Raw genomic sequence first — 22,686 nt, forward strand, 5'->3', positions numbered from 1 at the left:
CCGGTCATCTCATGGAAGCTGTGACAGGAGCATCTGTCCTAACCGCACTCAGGCTGAGGCTGAAGGGAGGGTCTGGCCCGCAGGGACACAACCCCACAGGGAGCGGCCGCCCTCCTGGCGGGTGGACAGCATCTCTGGGCTGGCCACAGCAGGTGTGCCTGCCCAGGGCGCTTGGCACTTGGCCCACTAGCTCCTAAAATGCCCATTATGGGCTTAATGGCTGAGCCACTCACAAATTGCCATTTAAAATCAATCAAGTCTTCAGCTTAATTAGCTCATTACCATGCAGACTGCCGTCTCGTGGTCACGAGAGAAGGGGAGAGCCATGCAGCCTAACCGCCGGGTTGGAGGATTGCTCGCAAGGAATTCCCATCACGCAGAGACCTGGCGCTACGGGCAGAGACAGAGAAGAGGAGCCCCACGCCCACCCCATGGATTGCTGCTTCCCCCTCCCCTGAGACCAGAACAACTGGGAACCAGGGGCCAACCGGACGCCAGAGCCCTCAGACCACAGGGAGGGATGGCCCTGCCTGCCCCGATCGCTAGCTCAAGTGACGGCATGTGGACCACATGGCAGCAAGCCTGCCTCAGGGTGTCCTCCCGCTCCTGGGGGTGGTGGGGGTGGACAGAGCCATGTGATGGGGGGTGGGGGAGGGAGCAGGGGATAGAGGGCTCCCCCGGAGAAAAATGTTAGCGAGAAACGGAAAGTTCCCGTGCGTTCTGACATCACAGACAAGGAGCAGAACACAGACGCAGTAGGACAGGCGCTCACAGTGAGACAATAAAATAGTGGTGAAACTAAAAACTGGAAAAGAACGAACACAGTGAGATCTTAGAAATAAACCGTAAACATTAGAAAAGACCCTGATGCTGGGAAAGATTGAAGGCAGGAGGAGAAGGGGACAACAGAGGATGAGATGGTTGGATGGCATCACTGACTCAACGGACATGAGTCTGAGCAAGCTCCGGGAGTTGGCTGTGGACAGGGAGGCCTGGCGTGCTGCAGTCCATGGGGTCACAAAGAGTCGGACACGACTGAGTAATTGAACTGAACTGACCTTTGAAATTGAAAATGTACCCGTGCACGTGCGTGAAGAACCGCCTGTTGATAAGAAAAGGCTGATAACCCGGTAACACAGTAGCAAAGGCCACGATACACGGGTCACAGAACAGGAAGAAATGTCTCCCGAATGATATCAGACACTCAGCCTCACTCACAATGAGACAGATTAAATCTCCAGGAGATGCCCTTTCCCAGCTGCCTGGGATGAGGGGCAGGTGTGCCCCCCGCCGTGGGCAGGTGAGGCGGGTGTCTGGGCAGGACACGGATGAGTGCTTATCAGGCCCTGCCCTGCTCAGAGGTGCGTGTCCAATGCCGACGGACACAGAGGTTGGAATAGCATGCCTGTCTGTCCACATTGTGTGTGTGTATGTGTGTGTATGTATATGTGTGTAGTGTGTGCATGTCTGTGTATATGTGTGTATGTGTGTGGGTTTGTGTATGTGTGTGCGTGTGTATTTTCTCTCAATGGGTAAAAAGTTCAGATCACTTTTTCTGTGGGTTTTCAGGGCTTCCTTCCAAGCAGGAGCATCTGGTCAGAGGTCAGCCTGTGTCTTATCCACCCTTTGCCCAAATTATTACGGTTTTCTAGTAACCGTACAGGAGTGTGGCAGAGGATTAGGACTCCGAGTCCCAAAGGGCAGAGTTTTGTTGTTGTCGTCGTTAAGGGTCACCTGGCTCCTTGGCACCTTCCTGCCCCGCTGGTCCCACAGCTGCCAGAGACAACTGTGATCTGAGACCCACCATGAACATCTACTTTGGGGAGACGTTTGGCTGAAGAGCAAACTCAGCCTGAGCTGAAACCGGCCTGCTGTCACGGCAGGGGGTGTGCTGGGGTCGGCTGGCACTGGCCACAGCTGGCCCTGGACCTGATGACTCTGCAGTGCTGGCATCTTCAGAGGGGCCCCCGACCAGTGGTCACCAGACGTGGGCCCCTGGAGCCTGGCTGGGGCAGGAGGCATAGGTTTCTGGGGAACAGCTGCTGGGGCTGGCAGGGCCGCCCTCCACACAGCTTATGTGGGGTTCATTGGGGCTTTTGAGGTGCAGTAGCGGAAGCCACGTGCAGCCTGGGAGAAGGACAGCCTCATAGCAGCCCAGCAAGCAGGGGACTCAGGCTGTACCGTGGTTCTGGCTCTCGGCGGACTTTCTAACTCAGCTCCCAGATGCCAAGCAGCAGGAGGGAGAGGAGAGGACATGCCGCCATCTGTGGACTCCGTGAGGCCCTGGGAGGAGAGGCGAGAGCCCAGGCCTTTCTATGACAGCATCACTCCGAGGGACCAGCACAGATTCCCGGGTCCAGGCCTGCTGAGCCAGGCATCTGGGTGGGGCCTGGGGCCCGCAGGGAGGGCTCTGGGCCAGGCTGAGGGGTAGGAGCAGGCTGTGAAGGAAGAGACGCATCCCTCCGTCCCCGGTGGGTGGCCGGCTGGGCACGTGTGTGCAGGGAGCAGGTGCTGCCAGGCCCAGGCTCTTGGGCTCCTGCCTGTCTCCCCATCAGGGACCCTCCCATGCTAGGCTTGGAGGGCCCTCCGGGGGTCGAGAGCCTGCAGGCCTCAGGGAGGACAAGCTCAGGCCTCCCGCTGACGAGCAGGGCGGGGCCAGAGGGTTTCCAGGAAGCGCGGCCCCCACTCCGGCCCCCCACCCTGAGCTCACAGGCAGCCTCCTGTGTGGGCACCTCGGGCCATGCAGCCGGCGCCCCCCTGTGGGTTGGGAACTGTTTCCCGTGGAAACGATGAGGCACCAGCCTCCTGGCCTCTGAGATCATCCGTGAAGGTGGGACCCCACCACTGGCTTCCTGGGTGGCTGCCCTCACTGGACCCCTGTGAAAACCATCAGAGGAAGAAGCGGGACCTTGTCCTGACATCCAGATGACCCGCTGCTGCCACGGTGCCAGATCCCAGGAGGCCTGAGGGCTCCTAAGGGGCCCCCAGTGGGTTCTTAGGGCCTCAGGGCCCATTCTGCTCCACTGGCTGAGACTTGAGGCTCCCTGGGCCACAGAGCAGGGCCCACGCCTGCCCCACTGCACCTCAGCCCGACCTGGGGAGGACTGTCCTGGGGAAGACAGGCAGACTTTCCGAGAGCCAGTGTCTAGCCCCTAAATGTTCTCAGGTCGCCAGTGAGGAGACAGGCTGAGGACAGGGTGTGGGGCTCCTGGACCAGAACCCAGGTCCTAGGTGGCTGGGGCGCATAAGCCAGGCTCAGTTTGCTGGCCATACCCTCGTGGGTCACACCCTGTGCTCTGTCTCCCCCGACCCCGCTGCCCTTGGGTCCTCGCATCTCAAGAGACAATCCTCAGAATACAAAAGAAGACTTCTTAATAAACAGAACTTAGTTTTTCAGTCACAAAGTCGTGTCCGACTCTTTACCACCCCGTGGACTGTAGCACACCAGGCCTCCCTGTCCATCACCACCTCCTGGGGTTTACTCAAACTCATGTCCATTGAATCAGTGATGCCATCCAACCATCTCATCCTCTGTTGTCCCCTTCTCCTCCTGCCTTCAATCTTTCCCAGCATCAGAGTCTTTTCCAATGAGTCAGCTCTTCTCATAAGCTGGCCAAAGTATTGGAGTTTTAGCTTCAGCATCAGTCCTTCCCATGAATATTTAGGCTTGATTTCCTTTAGGGTTGACTGGTTTAATCTCCGTTCTGTCCAAGGGACTCTCAAGAGTCTTCTCCAACACCAAAGTTCAAAAGGATCAATTCTTCGGTGCTCTGCTTTCTTTATAGTCTAACTCTCACATCCATACATGACTACTGGAAAAACCATAGCTTTGACTATATGGACCATTGTAGGCAAAGTAATCTCTTTGCTATTTCATACACTGCCTAGGTTTGTCATAGCTTTCCTTCCAAGAAGCAAGCATCCTTTAATTTCATGGCTACAATCACCAACCTCAGTAATTTTGGAGCCCAAGAAAATAAAGTTTGTCCTTGTTTCCATTGTTTCCCCATCTATTTGCCATGAAGTGATGGGACCAGATGCTATGATTTAGTTTTTCAAATGTTGGGTTTTAAGCCAGCTTTTTCACTGTCCTCATTCACCTCATTTCATTCACCCTCAGCAAGTGGCTCTTTAGTTCTTCACTTTCTTCCATGAGGGTGGTTTCATCTGCATATCTGAGGTGATTGATATTCCTCCCAGCAATCTTGATTCCAGCTTGTGATTCATCCAGCCTAGCATTTTGAATGATGTACTCTGCATATACTTTAAATAAGCAGGGTGACAATATACAGCCTCCATGTACTCCTTTCCCAATTTTGAACCAGTCTGTTGTTCCATGTGGCTGCTTCTAACTGTTGCTTCTTGATGTGTATACAGGTTCTGCAAGAGGTAGGTAAGGTGGTCTGGTATTCCCATCTCTTTAAGAATTTTTGTTTGCTGTGATCCACACTAGTTTGTTGTGATCCACACAATCAAAGGCTCTGGTGTAATCAATGAAGCTGAAGTAGACGGTTTTCTGGAATTCTCTTGCTTTTTCTATGATGGATGTTGACAATTTGATCTCTGGTTCCTCTGCCTTTTCTAAATTCAGCGGGTACATCTGGAAGTTTTCTGTTCATATACTGTTGAAGCCTAGCTTGGAGAATTTTGAGCATTACTTTGCTAGCATGTGAAATGAGTGCAATTGTGTGGTAGTTGGAACAGTCTTTGGCATTGTCTTTCTTTGGGACTGGAATGAAAACTGAACTTTTTCAGTGCTGTGGCCACTGCTGAGTTTTCCAAATTTGCTGGCATATTGAGTACAGCACTTTCATAGCATCATCTTTTAGGATTTGAAATAGCTCAGCTGGAATTCCATCACCTTCACTAGCTTTGTTTATAGTGATGGCCACTTGACTTCACATTCCAGGATATCTGGCTCTAGGTGAGTGCTCACACCATTGTGGTTATCTAGGTCATTAAGATATTTTTTGTACAGTTCTTCTGTGTATTCTTGCCACCTCTTCTCAATATCTTCTGCTTCTGTTAGGTCCATACCATTTCTGTCCTTTATTGTGCCCATCTTTGCATGAAATGTTCCCGTGGTATCTCTAATTTTCTTGAAGGGATCTCTAGTCTTTCGTATTCTATTGTTTTCCTCTATTTGTTTGCACTGATCACTGAGGAAGGCTTTCTTATCTCTCCTTGCTATTCTTTGGAACTCTGTGTTCAGATGGGTGTATCTTTCCTTTTCTCCTTGCCTTTCACTTCTCTTCTTTTCTGAGATATTTGTAAGGCCTCCTCAGACAACCATTTTGCCTTTTTGCATTTCTTTTTCTTGGGGATGGTTTTGATCACTGTCTCCTGTATAATGTTACAAACCTCCGTCCATAGTTCTTCAGGCACTCTATCAGATCCAATCTCCTGAATCTATTTCTCACTTCCACTGTATAATCATAAGGGATTTGATTTCGGTCATACCTGAATGGTCTAGTGGTTTTCCCTTCTTTTTTCAATTAAAGTCGAATTTTGAAGGAGTTTATGATCTGAACATGAGTGAAAAAGAGAACTATCTCAAACACCCATCTCTTCTGTCAATATTCCAACTATTTTGAAATCAGACTTAACATAGGATTCTTGCCACATTTTCCTTGGAGTCTTAAAATAAAACAAAGGAGAAGTGGCCCCAGTAGTGTGACCTCCCTTGAGGTCCTGGCAGGGCTGACGGGCGAGGGGACCGAGGGGCCTGACTGTTGGTGGGGGGACCTTTGGGGTCCTGCTGTCCCCAAGCACGTGACTGTTGTGGTGGGGGTGATTGCGGCTGGGGCACCCTGGAGCGCCTGGCCTTATAGGCTGTCTTCCTGGGGGGCAGGGGGGATGTCCTGCATGGGGGCGCTCCCATGAAGACACAGCAGGGCTTCAGGCAGGGTGGGGGTCCAGGGCACCAGATACAGCAGGGGGGTGAGGTCAGAGGGGGTTTGTGGGGCCTGGGGCGTGGGAGCCCGCGCTCTGCTCACCTGGCCTCTGTCAAAGCAGTCATGCAGCCCCTCCAGCCTGACTCTGGCATGGGACTCCCTGCGGAAGGGGGCCGTTTTCTGAGCAGGAGGCAGGGAGACCTCTGAGGAGGGTGTCCCAGGGCCGGGTGGGCTGGCAGGGCCTCCCAGCCACACAAGCAGGGGCAGGAGGGAGGTGGCCACAGCCCCAGGTGGGGGGCCTTGTTTCCCGAGCTCAGGTCCTCTCTGTGGAGCCAGGCTGGCCCCCTGACTTCTGCTCCCCCCACAGGCTTCCACCTGTCCCACAAGGTCACCAGTGTGGTCCCTGAGAGTGCCCTGCTCATCGTGCTGGGCCTTGTGCTGGGCGGCATCGTCCTGGCGGCCGACCACATCGCCTCCTTCTCCCTCACGCCCACGGTGTTCTTCTTCTACCTGCTGCCGCCCATTGTGCTGGACGCCGGCTACTTCATGCCCAACCGGCTCTTCTTTGGCAACCTGGGCACCATCCTGCTGTATGCGGTCATCGGCACTGTGTGGAACGCGGCCACCACTGGGCTGTCGCTCTATGGCGTCTTCCTCAGTGGCCTGATGGGTGAGTGGGCACTGCCACCCCCGGGGGGTGGGGGGCTCCTGGAGGGTCCCAGCTGGGGCAGGCTCCCAGCAGCTGCGTCTAAGAAAGCACAAGACAAAGAACACAGACCTAAAAGGAGAGTGAGTGTGGAGCTCATCCAGAGATGTCACCAGTGGCCACTTAACCCTCCTGGGTTTTAATTCACCAACAGCCAGTCCACACCCGTCCTCAGGCCGAGACATGTGTCCCGCTTGGGAATGAAGTCTGGTCCGACCAGGTTGGCTGGTGGGTGGGGCGGTGGGAACGAGCCGGCTGCTGTCCCTCCCCCTTGGCAGGGAGGTCGGGTCCAGCCTCAGATCCCAGGGAAGGAGGAGGCAGCCTCTGGCAGAAGGCGACACCTGAGCCCCACGCCCGTGGAGCCCAGGTAAACCTGCCCCCGTGCCGAAGGTTGGGTGTCGTTTCTACTCAATCCGGCGGGGAGAAGGCAGGCCAGCCTCTCCTCCATCACATGGGATCTGTGTCTGCGGCTCTTCCCCCTGGCCGTGTTTCCTGCCAGTTGGTTACTAACCTCAGCCCTGGTGTACCTCTGAGGTGCACCCCACCCACCTGGGAGTTGGTCATTATCCACCCGGGAAACGAGCAGGTGGGGCCCTGCTCACCGAGGCCGCACATACGTGCTGGATGGCACGGCCCTGAGCTCAGCCTGGTTCCCATGTGCCTCTGGACTCCGCGGGCTGAGCTCCCAGTGTTGGGGGTGACGAGGGAGGTGGGGGTGCTTCCACCTCCCTGGGCAGCAGTCTCGGCTCAGCTTCGGCCTCAAACACTTCCATCAGCTGAACCAGACAAGGGACAGGCCCTCTGACAGAAGAGCACGCACCCCCAACCCCCCAGTGGGGCTCAGGACCTCCCTTGAAATCACAGTGTCAAAGACACATTGAGAAACAGGGCTAAGGCACCCCATCTGCAGGAGTCACCTAGGACTTTGTCCTCACCCCTGGGCAGTGTGGGCATCCTCAAGTCCCCACAGCCATTCAGCACCAACCCCAAGCCCAGCCCTGGAAGCCCTCCAAGGCTGGCGTGGCGCCAAACACACCCGGCCAGTTCTCCCCAACGCGTGGGCCGCAGGGGCCAGGCAGGTGACGTTAGAGTGCCATTCCCAGCGGTGCCCTCAGGTAGTTGGGACAGTCTAAGGCCACTTCTGCCCCCAGGCCCAAGGGAACATTCTGGGGTTTGGCTCCCTGAGGGGCCACAGCCGTCTGAGGCCTGTGCTCCATCCTTGGGATGGAGTGGTCACGGCTGGGTGTCAGCCAAGGTCATGGAGCAGGGCAGTGCCCAGGGGATACCTGGAGCCCGGCCCTGCAGCCGGCAGACAGGGATGGTCTCTGCTGACCGTCGGCCCAGCTCCAGGCTCTGAAGTCTGCCCCAAGGCTGGGGCACACCGCCAAGGAAGGGTCAGCCTGGGTGGCCACAGGTGGGCCAGGCAGCGACCGTCCTGGGGGCATCTGGGCACAGCAGCCCAGCACCCAGAAACCCCAGGCCACCAAGAGGCCCTGTGGGTGGGTGAGGCCGCAGTGGGGGAGGGTCCCAGAACACGCAGTCTGGCAGCCGTGAGCCCACAGTCCCGTCCCTGGGGCCTTCCTGGCAGGGCCGGTGCAGGGAGGATTGGCCCTCCGGGGAGGAGGGCTCCCCTCAATGGCCCACTCGTCCTCCAGGAGACCTGAACATTGGGCTGCTGGACTTCCTCCTGTTCGGCAGCCTGATTGCTGCCGTGGACCCAGTGGCCGTGCTGGCCGTGTTTGAGGAGGTTCACGTCAACGAGGTGCTGTTCATCATCGTCTTCGGGGAGTCCCTGCTCAATGACGCCGTCACCGTGGTGAGTGCCCAGCAGGAGGCACCTCCCAGTCCTGCTCCAGGGCCTCACTGCTGGCATCCCAGCTTCAGATGCAGGCTGGGTCCCCGCCCTTGACCATGGAGTCGTGGGTGATCACGGTGTGGTAGGGATTAAAGAGGAGAGCTCAGCCAGGCCCAGTGTGTCCGTGGCCTGAGGGCTGGGGGTCCATGTCGGCTCTGGGTAGCCTGGAGAGAAGAGCGGCCTGTCCGGATATCAGAGGCCGTCCTCCCCATGCCAGCCATGGGCTCTGGGGAATTGCAGTCCCGGGGGCAGCATGGAGCCGTCGCCTCCCTAGGGCTGGTCAGTGGTGTGTCTGAGCACCCGCCTGGGGTCTCCTCAGCCCTGCAGGTTCGCAGACGTAGTGGACATCCAGTCTCCTCTTTGCTCTAAAAGCCCTTTAGCCTCCATGTCCCGTAAATGTGTGAAATTCTGCCCAAGCCAGGAAGCTCCTCCCTGGCTCCTGTGAGGCTCATCCTCCTTACGAAGGAGGAAGCAGAAGCAGGGCGCTGTGCTCTGCTCCCCCGACCTTCACAGCTGCGCCCATCCCTCCCACACAGTCTCCGTGCAGCAACACCACCAGGTTTCCTTCCATAAACACAGCTTTGCGATCTGCCCCGTGAGGGCCTTCTCCCCACTGGAGAGCACAGACCTGGGGACACAGAAACATTTCTTCCCAAGGGCCCCACAGCCCCCCGGCCCGGGTCACCCCCAGGCCCCTCCCCTGGACATGGAGCCAGCGCATCCTTCAGGAGCTTCACTCAGAGCACAGCAGGCACCTCCCACACACACAGCCCCGCAGCCTCGGATGCGGTGTTAGGCATTTATCACGTCATAGCAGGATGAGGTTTAAACGTCAACAGGCAAAGATGCCAGGGGTGCCTCCCCATAGACAGGGGCCACGTAACGGCAAAGTCACTGCAAATGAAACTCTGGGTGTGTCTTAGGAAATGAACTAAGGATCACTACAGTAGGCCAGCTTTGTGGCCACCCTGCTTCACCACGGGTGGGAAGGCCAGGTTTTCTCTGAGGGTTCTTGTTCTTCCCAGACTGTCCTTCCACCCCAGACCCCACACTACTGCCCCAGATGAGTTTCCCCCGGTGGTTTTCACTTTCCCTTCAGATTGCTGCCAAGTTCTCCTCACGCGGCCCAAGTCTCACAAGGCCTGGGGCCCGAGAATCAAGTCTCGACAGGCCTGGTGCCCAAGACGGGGAGGAGTCAGTGCTGACCGCAGGCTGACGATGTCCTGTCTGTCTCTGTCCCCGCAGGTCCTGTACAATGTGTTTGAATCTTTTGTGACATTGGGTGGTGACAAGGTGACCGGTGTGGACTGCGTGAAAGGAATAGGTGTGTGGCTGGCAGGTCGTGTTCCAGCGGGAAGCCAGGGCCAGTGTCTTCTCCGGAGCATGGACCCCTCAGGGCAGCATCTGTGCCAGGCTGGAACCCACAGCCTGTGCAGGGAAACATTCTTCCATTTCAAAATCTTGGTGACAGGCCCCCTCCCTCCCCGGCAGGTCCCACTAATGTGGTTTTCCAGGCCCCAGCCACCCTGGGCGGCGAGGATCATTTTCCCCACAGACCTACGGGAGGATGGGGATCCTGTATCCGGGGTCCTGGGCATCCCTCTGGGCAGGAACAGTTACAGACAGATAGCATTCCTGGGAGCCCAGAGCCTGGTCCTTGCTGTCAACCCCCCACCAATGCTGCTGGTCTCAGCGCTGCCCCCGCGGCGGGGCAGCCAGGCCTCCCTTGATGCAGTGCTCTCCCCTCCCTGTGGAGGCCAGAGCCTCTGTCCGCCTAGAGAATCAGCCTCTTGTTTGCCGAGCTGCTAGTGCCTCTGGGGTCACCCGGGACCTCAATGGGGAACGGTCAGTCAGGCCAGCTCGCCCACGCCGCGGCCACAGAGGGCCGCTCAGAGGCCAGTGGCACTCCTTGTCCTTGCAGTGTCCTTCTTCGTGGTGAGCCTGGGGGGCACGTTGGTGGGTATCGTGTTTGCCTTCCTGCTCTCCCTGGTGACACGCTTCACCAAGCGCGTGCGCATCATCGAGCCCGGCTTCGTGTTTGTCCTCTCCTACCTGTCCTACCTCACGTCCGAGATGCTGTCCCTGTCGGCCATCCTGGCGTGAGTGCCCCCTTGCTGGTGGCTCACTCACCAGCCCCCGCGCGCCCGGCGGACCCGCCCAGGGGAGGCCTGGCACTTCGGGCGGGGCGGGAACTCGCTATGGGGGAGAAGAATTTGATCTATTTAGTCTTTTAATTAAGGAGTTGGAGTCTCACAGAGCTGCCCAGGGGCTGCAGCGCCTGCTCTGTCCCCATGCAGCCGTTCCCAGGGCTCTGACCCTCAGAGCTGCCTCCTCAGTGTGTGGCCAGAAACCAAGGCAGCCCCCTCTCCTCCAGTGTGGGACCCAGGCCCCCAGAAGCCCACAGACAGTGTCAGGGTAGCCAGCCCAGGGCACCAAGCCCCCAGAAGGAGCCCTGTGCTCACAAAGAGTGCTGATGAGTAGCGGGGGATGCTTGCCCAGGATGCAGAGGCTCCAAGGTGCTGCCTTCCAGGAGACAGGCTTGAGCCCCACGGGGTCTGGTGGGAGCTGAGCCCTGGCCTGAGCCCTCATGGTGGGCTGTCCTGTGTGCCAGCATCACCTTCTGTGGCATCTGCTGCCAGAAGTACGTAAAGGCCAACATCTCGGAACAGTCAGCCACCACAGTGCGCTACACCATGAAGATGCTGGCCAGCGGGGCCGAGACCATCATTTTCATGTTCCTGGGCATCTCGGCTGTGGACCCTCTCATCTGGAAGTGGAACACAGCCTTCGTGCTCCTGACACTGCTCTTCATCTCCGTGTACAGGGCCATAGGTGAGGGTGTGGGGAGCATGGGGGGTGACACAAGGACAATGTGGAATTATGGGGGGATGATGATGACGGGCAGATGAGGGGACAATGGAGGATGATGGGGGTGGTGGGGATGATGAGGGGGATGGGGATGAGGGGATGATGGGGATGAGGGGGATGAGGGGACAATGGAGGATGATGGGGATGAGGGGGATGATGGGGATGGGGGGATAAGGGGGATGAGGGGGAACAAGGGGATGATGGAGGGTGATGGGGATGAGGAGGATGAGGGGGGATGAGGGGGAACAAGGGGAGGATGGAGGGTGATGGGGTGGTGGGGACTATGGGGGATGAGGGGATGAGAGGGAATGAGGGGATGATGGAGGATGATGGGGTGGTGGGGATGATGGGGATAAAGGGGAATGAGAGGACAATGGAGGATGATAGAGGTAGTGGGGATGATGGGGATGAGGGGGATGAGGGGGCAGTGGGGACGATGGGGGATGACGGGGATGAGGGGATGATAGAGGATGATGGGGATGAGGGGGATGATGGGGATGGGGGGTGATGGGGATGAGGGGGGATGAGGACAATGGAGGATGATGGGGATGAGGGGGGTGATGGGGATGAGGGGATGAGGGGGATGAGAGGATGATGGAGAATGATGGGGATGAGGGGACAATGGAGGGTGACGGGGATGAGGATGGAGGATGATGGGGATGAGGGGATGATGGAGAGTGATGTGGATGAGGAGGGCTGAGGGGATGGTGGAGGATGACAGAGGGGTGAGGGGACATAGTCAGCCAACAGCAGGGATTGGCCGCAGGGAGTCTGAAGAACCAGGGACACACATTGGCCCCTGGCCACCAGCCCTATAGCACAGTGAATGACAGGTTCAAGAGACCTTGGGGAACCTAAGGCTGGCCAGGACATTGGTCACCCTCAGTGAAGGGACAGGCCTTCTCACAGCCTTATAGCCTCATTACTGAAATAAGACGACCTTGAGGTACATGTGGAAGGTTCCAGAAGCCAGGGGAACCCATGTGGCTTCCCACTGACTTACTTTGGATGTGGTCACTTGGGGACACCATCAGTCACCATGGCACTTGAGAGGCAGGAGCCCCTGGGGCCCCACCTAGCCCTGGTCACTGGTCCCTGGTGTGCAGTGCTGACCCAGGGCTGGGGAGGGGAGAAGGCAGTTGGGTGATCCCCACCTGTTCTGCCTGTAGTCACTGGACTGAGGGCTCAGGGAAACAGAGGCCCTGCGGTTGGGTGGCATCTTGTCCTGGAGCTGCTGGGCAGTCATGTGTGGTCACACTGAGACTTGGGAATTTCCAGAGCGGCTGGAGCACAGCTTGGGGGTGCAGAGGCAGGCAGGGGCCCAGAGAGCTCCAAAGAGGACTAGGGACCTGTGGGCGGGGCTACAGTGGTGCTCCTGGTCCCGCTCTCTAGCTCGCTTGCTTGCTCGTGGGAGGAGGCAGTTTCCCAGTGTGACTCCTCCCCCACTGCGGCTGCAAGGGGTGCTGGCAGGGACAGAGGGGCTGCATCTCCCCCCAACTGCTGAGTGCACGCTGCACCCCACAGGGGTCATCCTGCAGACCTGGATTCTGAATCGGTACCGGATGGTGCAGCTGGAGATCATAGACCAGGTGGTCATGTCCTATGGTGGCCTCCGAGGAGCTGTGGCTTACGCCCTGGTGGTCCTCCTGGACGAGAACAAGGTCAAGGAGAAGAACCTGTTTGTCAGCACCACCATCATCGTCATCTTCTTCACCGTCATCTTCCAGGTACGGGTGGTGGAGGGGCCTCACCCTCCCAGGCGCCAGGCCTAACTGGGTTGATAATTTTAGTAACTAGGTGCAGTTTAGTAGGTTTTCATGTGGCCCCACAAGGGGTGCTGCACGATTTGGCCTAGAAACCTCCTTCCTTGGCTGTTGCTGGTTAACAAAGCCCCAGTTAATGTTTCATTGACCAGGAAAGAAAGGGCCCTGCTTTGCCTGGCTCTTGGATACTCTAAGGAGCTGGCCAGGGGTGTCCAAGGATGTCCAGTGACCTGCAGGTGGCAGGGCCTCCTCTGCCGGGAGGTGGGCACAGATGACCTGGGTCCTGGCCAAGGGGTGGCCCCTTCTGCCCCACTGGGGTAGGTGGGCTCAGGATCAGTGGGCCACAGTGGGGTGTGGGTCTGGGGTGAGGCCTGGCCCAGCCTCAGGGTCAGGGTGCCTATCTTCCAGGGCCTGACCATCAAGCCCCTGGTGCAGTGGCTGAAGGTGAAGAGAAGTGAACAGCGAGATCCCAAGCTCAACGAGAAGCTGCACGGCCGGGTAGGGGGACGGGCCAAGGGAGGAGGGAGGAGGAGGAAGGGGCCGTCCAGGTGACGCTGACCCACTTGCCTCTCCTCCCAAAGGCTTTTGACCACATCCTCTCGGCCATCGAGGACATATCAGGGCAAATCGGACACAATTATCTGAGAGATAAGTGAGTGGCTGCAGTGGCCCCTGACAAACTGAAACAGGAAAATTCAGAGGCACGTTCATTTCAGTTGTTAGTCCCCTTCTTCTTTAACCAGCGACTGTAGGACCCACAAGCTATAGAGTGACTCTCTGGCATCACCGTGACCCTTCCCCACTGAGCCCCAGTGACCTCAGAATACTGCCCTCGGAGGACCCAGAGCCACTCACCACCTTGTTCAGGTCCCTGCTTCTCCCCTCCTGCCCCTGGAGGCCCCCCAAGCCCCTTCTCCTAGAATACTTCTGCTTCTCCTCCTGGGACCCCCCCTTCCGCCTTCCTGCCCCTGAAGCCCCTTAAGCCCCTTCTCCTAGAATCCTCCTACTTCTCCTCCTGGGACCCCCTTCCCCCTTTTAAATCCCCTCCTCCTTCTGGAATCCCCCTCCTCCCCCCATCTTCCTAGAGGGTTATGCAGTTAGAGGAAATCTGCATGACCGCATTACAGGAGAAGGTTAAGTCCACTTTCACGCACGCACCATGACTCTGCCGTCGGACAGGAAGGTAGAGCGGCCACAGGGCTGTGAGGCAGCGTTCAGCGGCACATGGAGGGTCATCTCTTTCACTTCAAAGCTCGCCTGTGTGGCTGTCACAGTAAATGGAAACTGAGTGTCCCGTCCAGTGGCTACACGCTGTGTCCATCGCAAGTCTGGATGTTCCCAGGGTTCCATCCCGGGGCTTCACCCAGACCCCGCCAAGTGCTGACCACTGTTGGTTTGACCCACCCGTCCTCGCAGGTGGTCCAATTTTGATAGGAAATTCCTCAGCAAAATCCTCATGAGAAGGTCGGCTCAGAAGTCTCGAGATCGGATTCTGAACGTTTTCCACGAGCTCAACTTGAAGGATGCCATCAGCTACGTAGCCGAGGTACTAGCCGTCTTGTCTGCTCTTTTGTAGGAGTGTGGGGAGAGGAGGGCAAGAGGCGAGACAGACCCGCATGTGGACAGTGCTGGGTCTGCACACTGAGGCTTGGGCTGAGGTAGGGGCAGCTGGTGGGCGACACACGGTCTTCTCGCTGCCTCAGCCGCGGTTCACCTGAGCTCACGGGCCCTCAGGCACCCTGAAAGTGGGGTTCACCACAGCTCCAGCTCTGCGGTGCTGGGTGTGAGGTCACAGACCCCAGTGAACACAAGCTCCAGGCTCCAGCCAGGGCAAGGCCATGAGCGGAAGGCCTGTCTTCTGCACCTCCGACCAGCTGAGGAAGTTCAGAGCAGGAATCCCGGCCCCTCTGACCGCGAGCCTTTGAGGCCTCGCTGCCTCCCTGGGGCTGGGAAGGTGGGTGGTGACCCCTGCTGGCTGCATCCTCTCCTGGGGACCCTCTCTGGCCCCCAGTCCCCACTGGTGACAGGCTCCCAGCAGGGCACCAGCCTCCCTTCCCCTCGCTGCCTGCCACCGTGGTGCCTATGACGCAGGCCTGTGGGCTCCTCTGCACTGCGGTTGTGCCTGTGAGCAACGCCCACAGCACCAGCTCTGCCATAGCAGGTTGGCCCCCACCCAGCTGCCCTTCCCAGCTCCAACCTCTCCCCAGAGGGCCAGCTGCTCTAGGGCACCTCACTCGGCAGTGTGACCTCCATGCCTGTGGACTCTGTTCTGCCTGGTTTTCGTCTGACTCTGGAGGCTGGGGTTTCTCTTCTGGGGAAAACTAGGGCAGCTGGTTTGGAGCCCCCGTGGGGACAGGGCCTCTTCCCCCATCCCGTGGGGTTTCCCCACGCTCCCCGAGGCACCAGGTCCTTTGCACAAGCCTCTGTGAGCCTCCCAGCTCCAGCGGGGCCTCCACTGTGGTTTCTGGGGTCTTGGCTCTCCCAGGTGCCTCGGGGTCAGTGCACAGCACCCCGGGGCATGGCTCCCTGGGGCCAGGCCATTGACTGACAAGGCCACCTCCTCCTGCAGGGAGAGCGCCGTGGGTCCCTGGCCTTCATCCGTTCCCCCAGCACGGACAACATGGTCAATGTGGACTTCAGCACCCCACGCCCCTCCACTGTGGAGGCCTCCGTCTCCTACCTCCTGTAGGTCCCCAGGGCTGCTGTGGGCCAAGCTCTCCCCAGGCTCCCTGTGGCCTGCCACAGGCATGGCCAGTGGGCCTCTTGGGGCTGCCCAAATGGGAAACAGGGCCAGAGCTGATGGCGTCTATCACCTGTCGTGTCGGTCGGCTGGCTGGAGTGAGGCAGTGAGCCAGGGTCCAGCAGCCCGCTTAAGGAGCGCCCCCTCCCCCACCACCAGAGACAGGGGCACTGGTCCCCGATTCCAGGCCTCCAGCCTCTGCCCTGCTAGTGCAGGGCGGTTCTGGGCATCACTGCTCGGGCTTTGGAAGGGCAGGGGCACTGTGGGGTCAGTCTTAAACAAGAGGCGGAGAAGGTCTTACCGGGACGACCCAGGCCCCAGGGGTGCAGGTGGGAGGGCAGGTGGTCATGCCCACTTGCTCACCGAGGCCCCTGCAGGAGGGAGAACGTTAGCGCCGTGCGCCTGGACATGCAGTCCCTGGAGCAGCGGCGGCAGAGCATCCGGGATGCAGAGGACATGATCACCCACCACACGCTGCAGCAGTACCTGTACAAGCCCCGGCAGGAGGTGGGTGCACCCTTGCCAGAGCTGGCGCCCCATCCATCCTGCCCCAGGGCAAAGCACATCCCTACTTAGTGCAGGTTGCTCCTGGGAAGGTGGGGGTTCAGGCCCGCATCCGGAGGCAGCCCAGGCCCTGTGGACACGACCAGCTAACCCTAACCACCCCGCCCACCCCCCGTCAACCCCCACAGTACAAACATCTCTACAGCCGGCACGGGCTGACCGCGGATGAGGACGAGAAGCAGGACACCGAGATCTTCCACAGGACCATGCGGAAGCGCCTGGAGTCCTTCAAGTCGGCCAAGCTGGGGATCAACCCCCACAAGAAGGCTGCTAAGCTGCTCAAGAGGGAGCGCGCCCAGAAGCGGGTGAGAGGGCACACTCGGGCAGGCCCCACTGAGGGGGCACCCCGGCCACAGGGCAGAGGCCTCCCTGGGGTTGACAGGCGGATCAGGCGGGACCCAGAGCTGTGAGCGGTTTCCTTCTGCTCCTCAGAGAAACAGCAGCATTCCCAATGGGAAACTGCCAATGGTGAGCTCCCTGCAGGACTTCACCATCAAGGAGAAAGGTAGGCTGGGCCATGGCTGGACGTTGGTCAGCAGGAGCTGAGGGGCGCCTGAGGGCAGCCGGGTGCAGATGACTGTCCTTCCAGGAAACCCGCCCCCTCGGCACCAGGGCCCTCCTCACAGGCTGCAGCCACTCTAGGGGCAGGGCTGCGACCTGAGCTTCCCAACCTCTTCCTCTGTGACCCGCCCCCCCTCAAGAAGACAGAGTGTGGTCCTCTCTGCCCAACCCCATGCTGGTGTGGCCAGGTGGGCACCACGGTCTACTGAGCTGCCTAGAGGCTGCTAAGTGGGGGCGGCAGACATGAGGACACCGCCGTGAGCGGTCCGGGGCAGTTGGTCAAGGGCTCAGATGAGGTCATCTGCGCCTCCAGCCTGTCCCCTTACACTGTCCCTTCCCTGTCACCAGATTTGGAACTCTCAGACACTGAGGAAGCCCCCAACTATGATGCTGAGATGAGTGGGGGGATCGAGTTCCTGGCAAACATCGCGCAGGACACAGCGACAGACTCCCCCTCAGGTGAGGGGGACGGCCCTCCACTACCCACAGGTGATCCCTGGCGGGAGGCCCAGGCGGTGGAGCGCGGTTCACGCGGCCGCGCAAGTGCGGGCACAGGCGGAGGCTTCCGCTCTGAGAGAGGCGAGCGAGAGCCGGCGCAGGGCCGGAACCCCAGAGGCCCGAGACCTTCCAGGTGACCTTCCGTGTGGCCGAGGACGAGCTGCTGTCTGACCCAGGGCCGCTGCCTCCCTCTCTGCCCTTCCGGTGAGCGAGGGAAGCTGACGACCGCCGCCCTCTCTCCTAGGAATTGACAACCCCGCGTTTTCCCCGGAGGAGAGCCCCGGCATCCTCTCTGGGGTGCCGCCCTGGCTGTGTCCCGGGGAGGCGGTGGTGCCCTCCCAGAGGGCCCGCCTGCAGATCCCCCACTCCCCCGGCAACTTCCACCGCCTGGCGCCCTTCCGCCTCAGCGGCAAGTCCGTGGACTCGTTCCTGCTGGCCGACGGCCCCGAGGAGCAGCCGCATGCCGCCCCGCCCGAGTCCACACACATGTAACTGGCCCGTCGGCCCCCGCTCAGTCCCCCGCTCCTCTCGGCGCTGCCTCAGCCCAGCGCGTCGCTCTCTATCTCAGCTGCCGCCTCCGCCTCACTCTGCTCTCACCAGCCTCAGCCTCTCTTCCAGCCGCGCTTCTTTCTTCAGGCGCATCTGACTTCCTGCTTCTCCCGCGTGCGGGGGGAGGGGCGGGTCCCGTTGAGTGAGGGTGTGAGGGTCTGCGCTGTGTGAGGGTCCCCGCTGTGTGAGGGTTCCGCTGAGTGAGGGTCCCGCGGAGTGAGGGTCCGCTGAATGAGAGTCCCGCTGTGTGAGGGTCCCCGCTGTGTGAGGGTCCCCGCTGAGTGAGGGTGTGAGGGTCCCGCTGAATGAGGGTCCCGCTGTGAGAGGGTCCCCGCTGAGGGCCCCCGCTGAGTGAGGGTGTGAGGGTCCCGCGGAGTGAGGGTCCGCTGAATGAGGGTCCCGCTGTGTGAGGGCCCCGCTGAGTGAGGGTGCCAGGGTCCCCGCTGTGGGAGGGTCCCCACTGAGTGAGAGTGTGAGGGTCCAGCTGTGTGAGGGTCCCGCTGAGTGAGGGTCCCCACTGAGTGAGAGTGTGAGGGTCCAGCTGTGTGAGGGTCCCCGCTGTGTGAGGGTGTCGCTGAGTGAGGGTCCCTGCTGTGTGAGTTTCCCCGCTGTGTGAGGGTCCCTGCTGTGTGAGGGTCCCGCTGAATGAGGGTCCCTGCTGTGTGAAGGTGTGAGGGTCCCGCTGCGTGAGGGTCCCGCTGAGTTAGGCTGTGAGGTGTGAGGGTCCCTGCTGTGTGAGGGTGTGAGGGTCCCGCTGTGTGAGGCTGTGAGGTGTGAGGGTCCCTGCTGTGTGAGGGTGTGAGGGTCCCGCTGTGTGAGGCTGTGAGGTGTGAGGGTCCCGTTGTATGAGGGTCGCCTGTTCCGGGCTGTCGGTTAGGAGAGCGCCGGCTCAGCGACCTTGGCACCGAAGGGCACGAGCTTTTCTCCCTCAAGGCCCGCGGCCCCGGAAAGCCCGCAGGAAGCGGGTTCGGCAGACACCCTCACTCGGAGGGCAGTGCGGTGGGCGGGGCAGGGAGGGGTCCCCGAGGCCCGCAGGCGCCCGCGAGACCGCAGGAGCTGGCGCCCGTCTTCTTCCCGCGGCTTCGCCTCAGGGCCTCGCACCGGACTTGGGCCTGGGACGTGACCCCGGCTTCCTGCCTAGGCGGAGGGCGCCGCGCCGCCCCGCGCTTACGCCGGCTCCTCCCGCAGGTGACACCGGCTCCGACGCTCCGCTGACCGGACGCTCGTCCCCGCCCGCTGTCGAGAAGCCCCCGCGCGCGCGCGCCCCGAGCCCGGCCCCGCCCAGCCCCGCGCAGGCCCCGCCCACCCCGCGAAGCCCCGGGCCCGCGGCACCGCTCGAGCCCGATCCCGCGGCGGGGCCCGCGCAGGGGGCAGGGCCGGAGCGCCGCGGGCTGCTGGGCGCGCACGCGCGGTCGGCGGCGGCGCGCCGCGTACACAGCCGGCGCTCGTTCCAGCGGCCTCGCGCGCGCCGCCGCCCGGCGCTGCTCAAGCTGGCGTCGCTGCCGCCGTCGTGCCACGCGCCGCCCCACGCTCTGGAGCAGGAGGAGACGCCTCTGTGACTGCCGCCCCCCACCCCCCACCGAGGTCTGCAGGCTTGACGTCGCCCCTGGGGGGCTCCACTCCGCCTCGGCCGCGCCTCACGAGGGGCTCCACTCCGCCTCGGCCGCGCCTCACGAGGGGCTCCACTTCGCCACGGCCGCGCCCCTGGGTGTCTCTGCCCCCATCACAGCCGCGCCCCCGGAGTTCTCCACTCCGCCACGGCCGCGACTCCCGGGGGGCTCCACTCCGCCACGGCCGCGCCCCCGGGGGGTTCCACTCCGCCACGGCCGCGCCCCCGGGGGGCTCCACTCCGCCACGGTTGCGCCCCCGGGGGGCTCCACTCTGCCACGGTTGCGCCCCCCGGGGGGCTCTGCCCCCATCACCCTAGGATCTGCACCCATTACCTCGCCCCAGGGGATGACCTCGACCCTCACGACCTCGCCTCTTAGGGGTCTCCACCTGCCCCTCCCAGCCGAGCCACCGTCACTGCCCGCCCCCATGCATGGTCTCCACCCCGGCCACAGCTGCCCATCCGGGGGTCTGCTCGCATGGCCATATTTTCTTGGGGTCGTGGCCTCAACTCCCAAGGTATCTTCTGGTGACCTGGAGTAGCCCCGGACACTCACCGATCCGGTTAGGTGCTGGGATGCACAGGAGCTGAACTCTTCGGGACCAAATGAGCTGCAAGACGGGAGCCGAGGCATTCCCTGGGGTTCCTTTGGAGAGGCCGCTGTGGGTGGGAAGTGGGCCTTCCCCATCGTCTGGGAGGCTCCGTTGCGGGCCCTCTATTCACCTGTCCTGGATTTGAGCTGAGCCGGCATTTGTGTATTGCCGTTTCCATGGTCACCCCTGACTCAGGGACAGTTTGTTCTTCAGTTCCTGCCACCTGTGTCCATTCTTATCGGCTCTGTTGGGGAAACAGACCCAAACCAGATGAGACTTGCCCACTGTGATACCCACCCAGGCTGGCCTCTCCCAAAGCCCCCTGGACTGTCAGCCCCAGGGTCGGGGGAGCCCTGACCCCAGGGTGGGATGTGACCACTCACCAGGTCTTTGAACCACCTGTCACCTTAGGGACCGTAGGCACGGCTGCAGAAGCATCTTTTGTTTGCTCGTCCTTTTTGTGTTGAGATTCCCAGAGCCTGATGCTTGCTCACCCTGCACAGATCCAGCCTCAGAATGGGGGCCTCTGTGCACCAGGCCCCAAACGTCCCCAAGCCCCTGGTCTGTGGCCTGAGTTGCCCCACCTGATGCTGGACGATGGCCCGGGCTGGGTTAGGGGTTGGAGTGACCCAGTGGGCACGCCCATACAGTCCCAGCAGGTGTGTGGGCATCTGTCAGCAAGCAGTCCTCTTTAGAGTCACAGCTGGTCCTTGGAGACCCCAGGTCTGCTCACCACAGACAGGGGATGAGGGGGATTGGACCCCCACCCCACGCCCACCCCACTGTCAGGGGCTCAGGGATGTGGCCTTGGACAGAGCCCTCAGTCCTCACCTGCTCCTCAGGAGGGTTTGCGAGGCAGTCAAGGAGCAGAGGGTCAGGGGCTCCCGGAAGCTTCTGTGAAGCAGCTCAGCCCTGCTCAGGGAATTGTCCGCTGTGCTGTGACCATATCTTCTGTGCGTCCTTGTACCCCCCTCCCCCCGACCATGGCAATTCACAGGGCCCCAGTGGCCCTGGTGGAAAGTCTACACTGCGCTGTTGAGGGAAACGGGGAGCGGCAGGGAGGGTGGCTGTGGCCCTTGTCACCCAGAGATGGACCGTAGGCTGATGCACAGGTCTGCTCACCACTCAAGTTGCTCGCTCAGCTGTCACCAGGACAGGAGTGACGTGGTTTGCAATGCTTGTTCTCACATTCACAGCCACTTTGACCCACTCTGAGCATAAGAGCCAGCCATCATCTGTCCCATAGGCCTGGCGGAAGGCACATTCTCCATCCACTCCTGCAGGGGTGGTTCGTCCGGAGCAGGCGGGCTGGTCCAGGTGCCATAGCCCAGCCATTCAGCATCTCCAGCTGCCTTAACAACTCTCCTGGACCACCGGACCCAGATCTGATTCCTCACTGCAGGGCCAGAGGCTGAGACACCCACTTGACACTGTAGACTAACTAAACTTCTGTGTGACCGACCTCCCCTGGGCCAGCTGTGCCGTGGGCAGCAGGCACTGCCTGTTGTCAACCTGCACAGGCTGAGCAGTGTCCGAGGTTCCAGCGAGACATCCAGCCAGAGAGACTGTGTTTGGTCTGTGACACAGCGTTATAAGCCGTAGTAATGTGGACACATTTCATAAATGAGAATCTGAGCTGTTCTTGTCATTGTAAAACAGAATGTAAACAAAGTCTTATGAATGTATTTCCTTAGGAAAACTTGTAAAATTTTTTATTAGGAAGATTCTTATTTATTTAATACTGAACTTTGGCCAACTTTGTGATATAGACTAAAGTACACAAATTTAGGAGTCATTCTCTCACTTCTACATTTTCTTGAAAATAATTTTAGTGCAGTGCTCAATGAACTATTGATTTCTATTGTTAAAGAGATTTAATGGAGGAATTTCATTGAAACTGGAATGGGAATGTATTTTACATTATGAGTGGTGAAAATTGTGAATGCTGGTTTTGTGAATGTAACCCTGTCAAGCTGTGTGACTCTCATCACGATCACGTGCCTTAAAGCACTGCCAGTGTGCTGTCAGCAGTGTCTGGGAGGAGCCTACCACAGACCCTGCAGCAGCCTGATCAAGTCTATTAAAAATATTTCAAGACACTTTGGGTGAAAACTTTGTTTACAAGTGAGATCACATCAAGGAGGTTTTAAGGGGCCGCCTCTCCTGCAGGCACAGTATTCTGGCACTAAAATTAACATGGATGCGCCTCTGTTTGTGTGTGTGTGTGTGTGTGTGTGTGTGTATGAGTGAGGGTCACGTGGATGCATGTGTGTGTGTGCGTGTGTGAGAGGTTCAGGGTTAGTGCAGAGGCTTGAGGGCACAGGCTGAGCACCTGATGTGTGAGTGTGTGTGTGTGTGTGTGTGTGTGTGTGTGTGAGGCTCGGGTCTGGTGCAGAGCCTGCAGGCAGAGCCTGAGCCCTGGATGCGTGTGTGTGGGCGGTTGTCATGTGGATGTGCCTGTGTGTGTGTGTGCATGAGGCTCAGAG

The 22,686-nt window shown here is 59.7% G+C and overlaps 1 protein-coding gene across 2 annotated transcripts in view; it reads left to right on the forward strand.

Annotated features, from left to right (window-relative positions):
• SLC9A3 (solute carrier family 9 member A3) overlaps nt 1–22,299 on the forward strand; it is a 38,739-nt gene extending 16,440 nt beyond the window's left edge. Inside the window, exons 2-17 of one of the 2 annotated variants that reach the window (XM_043887769.1) lie at nt 6,262–6,564; nt 8,256–8,416; nt 9,701–9,779; nt 10,377–10,554; nt 11,067–11,287; nt 12,848–13,050; nt 13,495–13,584; nt 13,668–13,738; nt 14,503–14,632; nt 15,656–15,771; nt 16,204–16,333; nt 16,519–16,695; nt 16,823–16,895; nt 17,300–17,410; nt 17,694–17,937; nt 19,187–22,299. In XM_043887769.1, the coding sequence (XP_043743704.1) occupies nt 6,262–6,564; nt 8,256–8,416; nt 9,701–9,779; nt 10,377–10,554; nt 11,067–11,287; nt 12,848–13,050; nt 13,495–13,584; nt 13,668–13,738; nt 14,503–14,632; nt 15,656–15,771; nt 16,204–16,333; nt 16,519–16,695; nt 16,823–16,895; nt 17,300–17,410; nt 17,694–17,937; nt 19,187–19,190 (2,291 nt within the window). In that variant the 3' untranslated portion in view covers nt 19,191–22,299. Of the gene's footprint in view, nt 1–6,261; nt 6,565–8,255; nt 8,417–9,700; nt 9,780–10,376; nt 10,555–11,066; nt 11,288–12,847; nt 13,051–13,494; nt 13,585–13,667; nt 13,739–14,502; nt 14,633–15,655; nt 15,772–16,203; nt 16,334–16,518; nt 16,696–16,822; nt 16,896–17,299; nt 17,411–17,693; nt 17,942–19,186 lie in introns of those variants that run through there. The other variant, XM_043887770.1, reaches the window with a different exon arrangement.
• The last annotated feature ends 387 nt before the right edge of the window (nt 22,300–22,686 follow it).

Source organism: Cervus elaphus, chromosome 25, assembly GCF_910594005.1.
Source record: "Cervus elaphus chromosome 25, mCerEla1.1, whole genome shotgun sequence".
In the NCBI taxonomy this organism is placed as follows: Eukaryota; Metazoa; Chordata; class Mammalia; order Artiodactyla; family Cervidae; genus Cervus; species Cervus elaphus.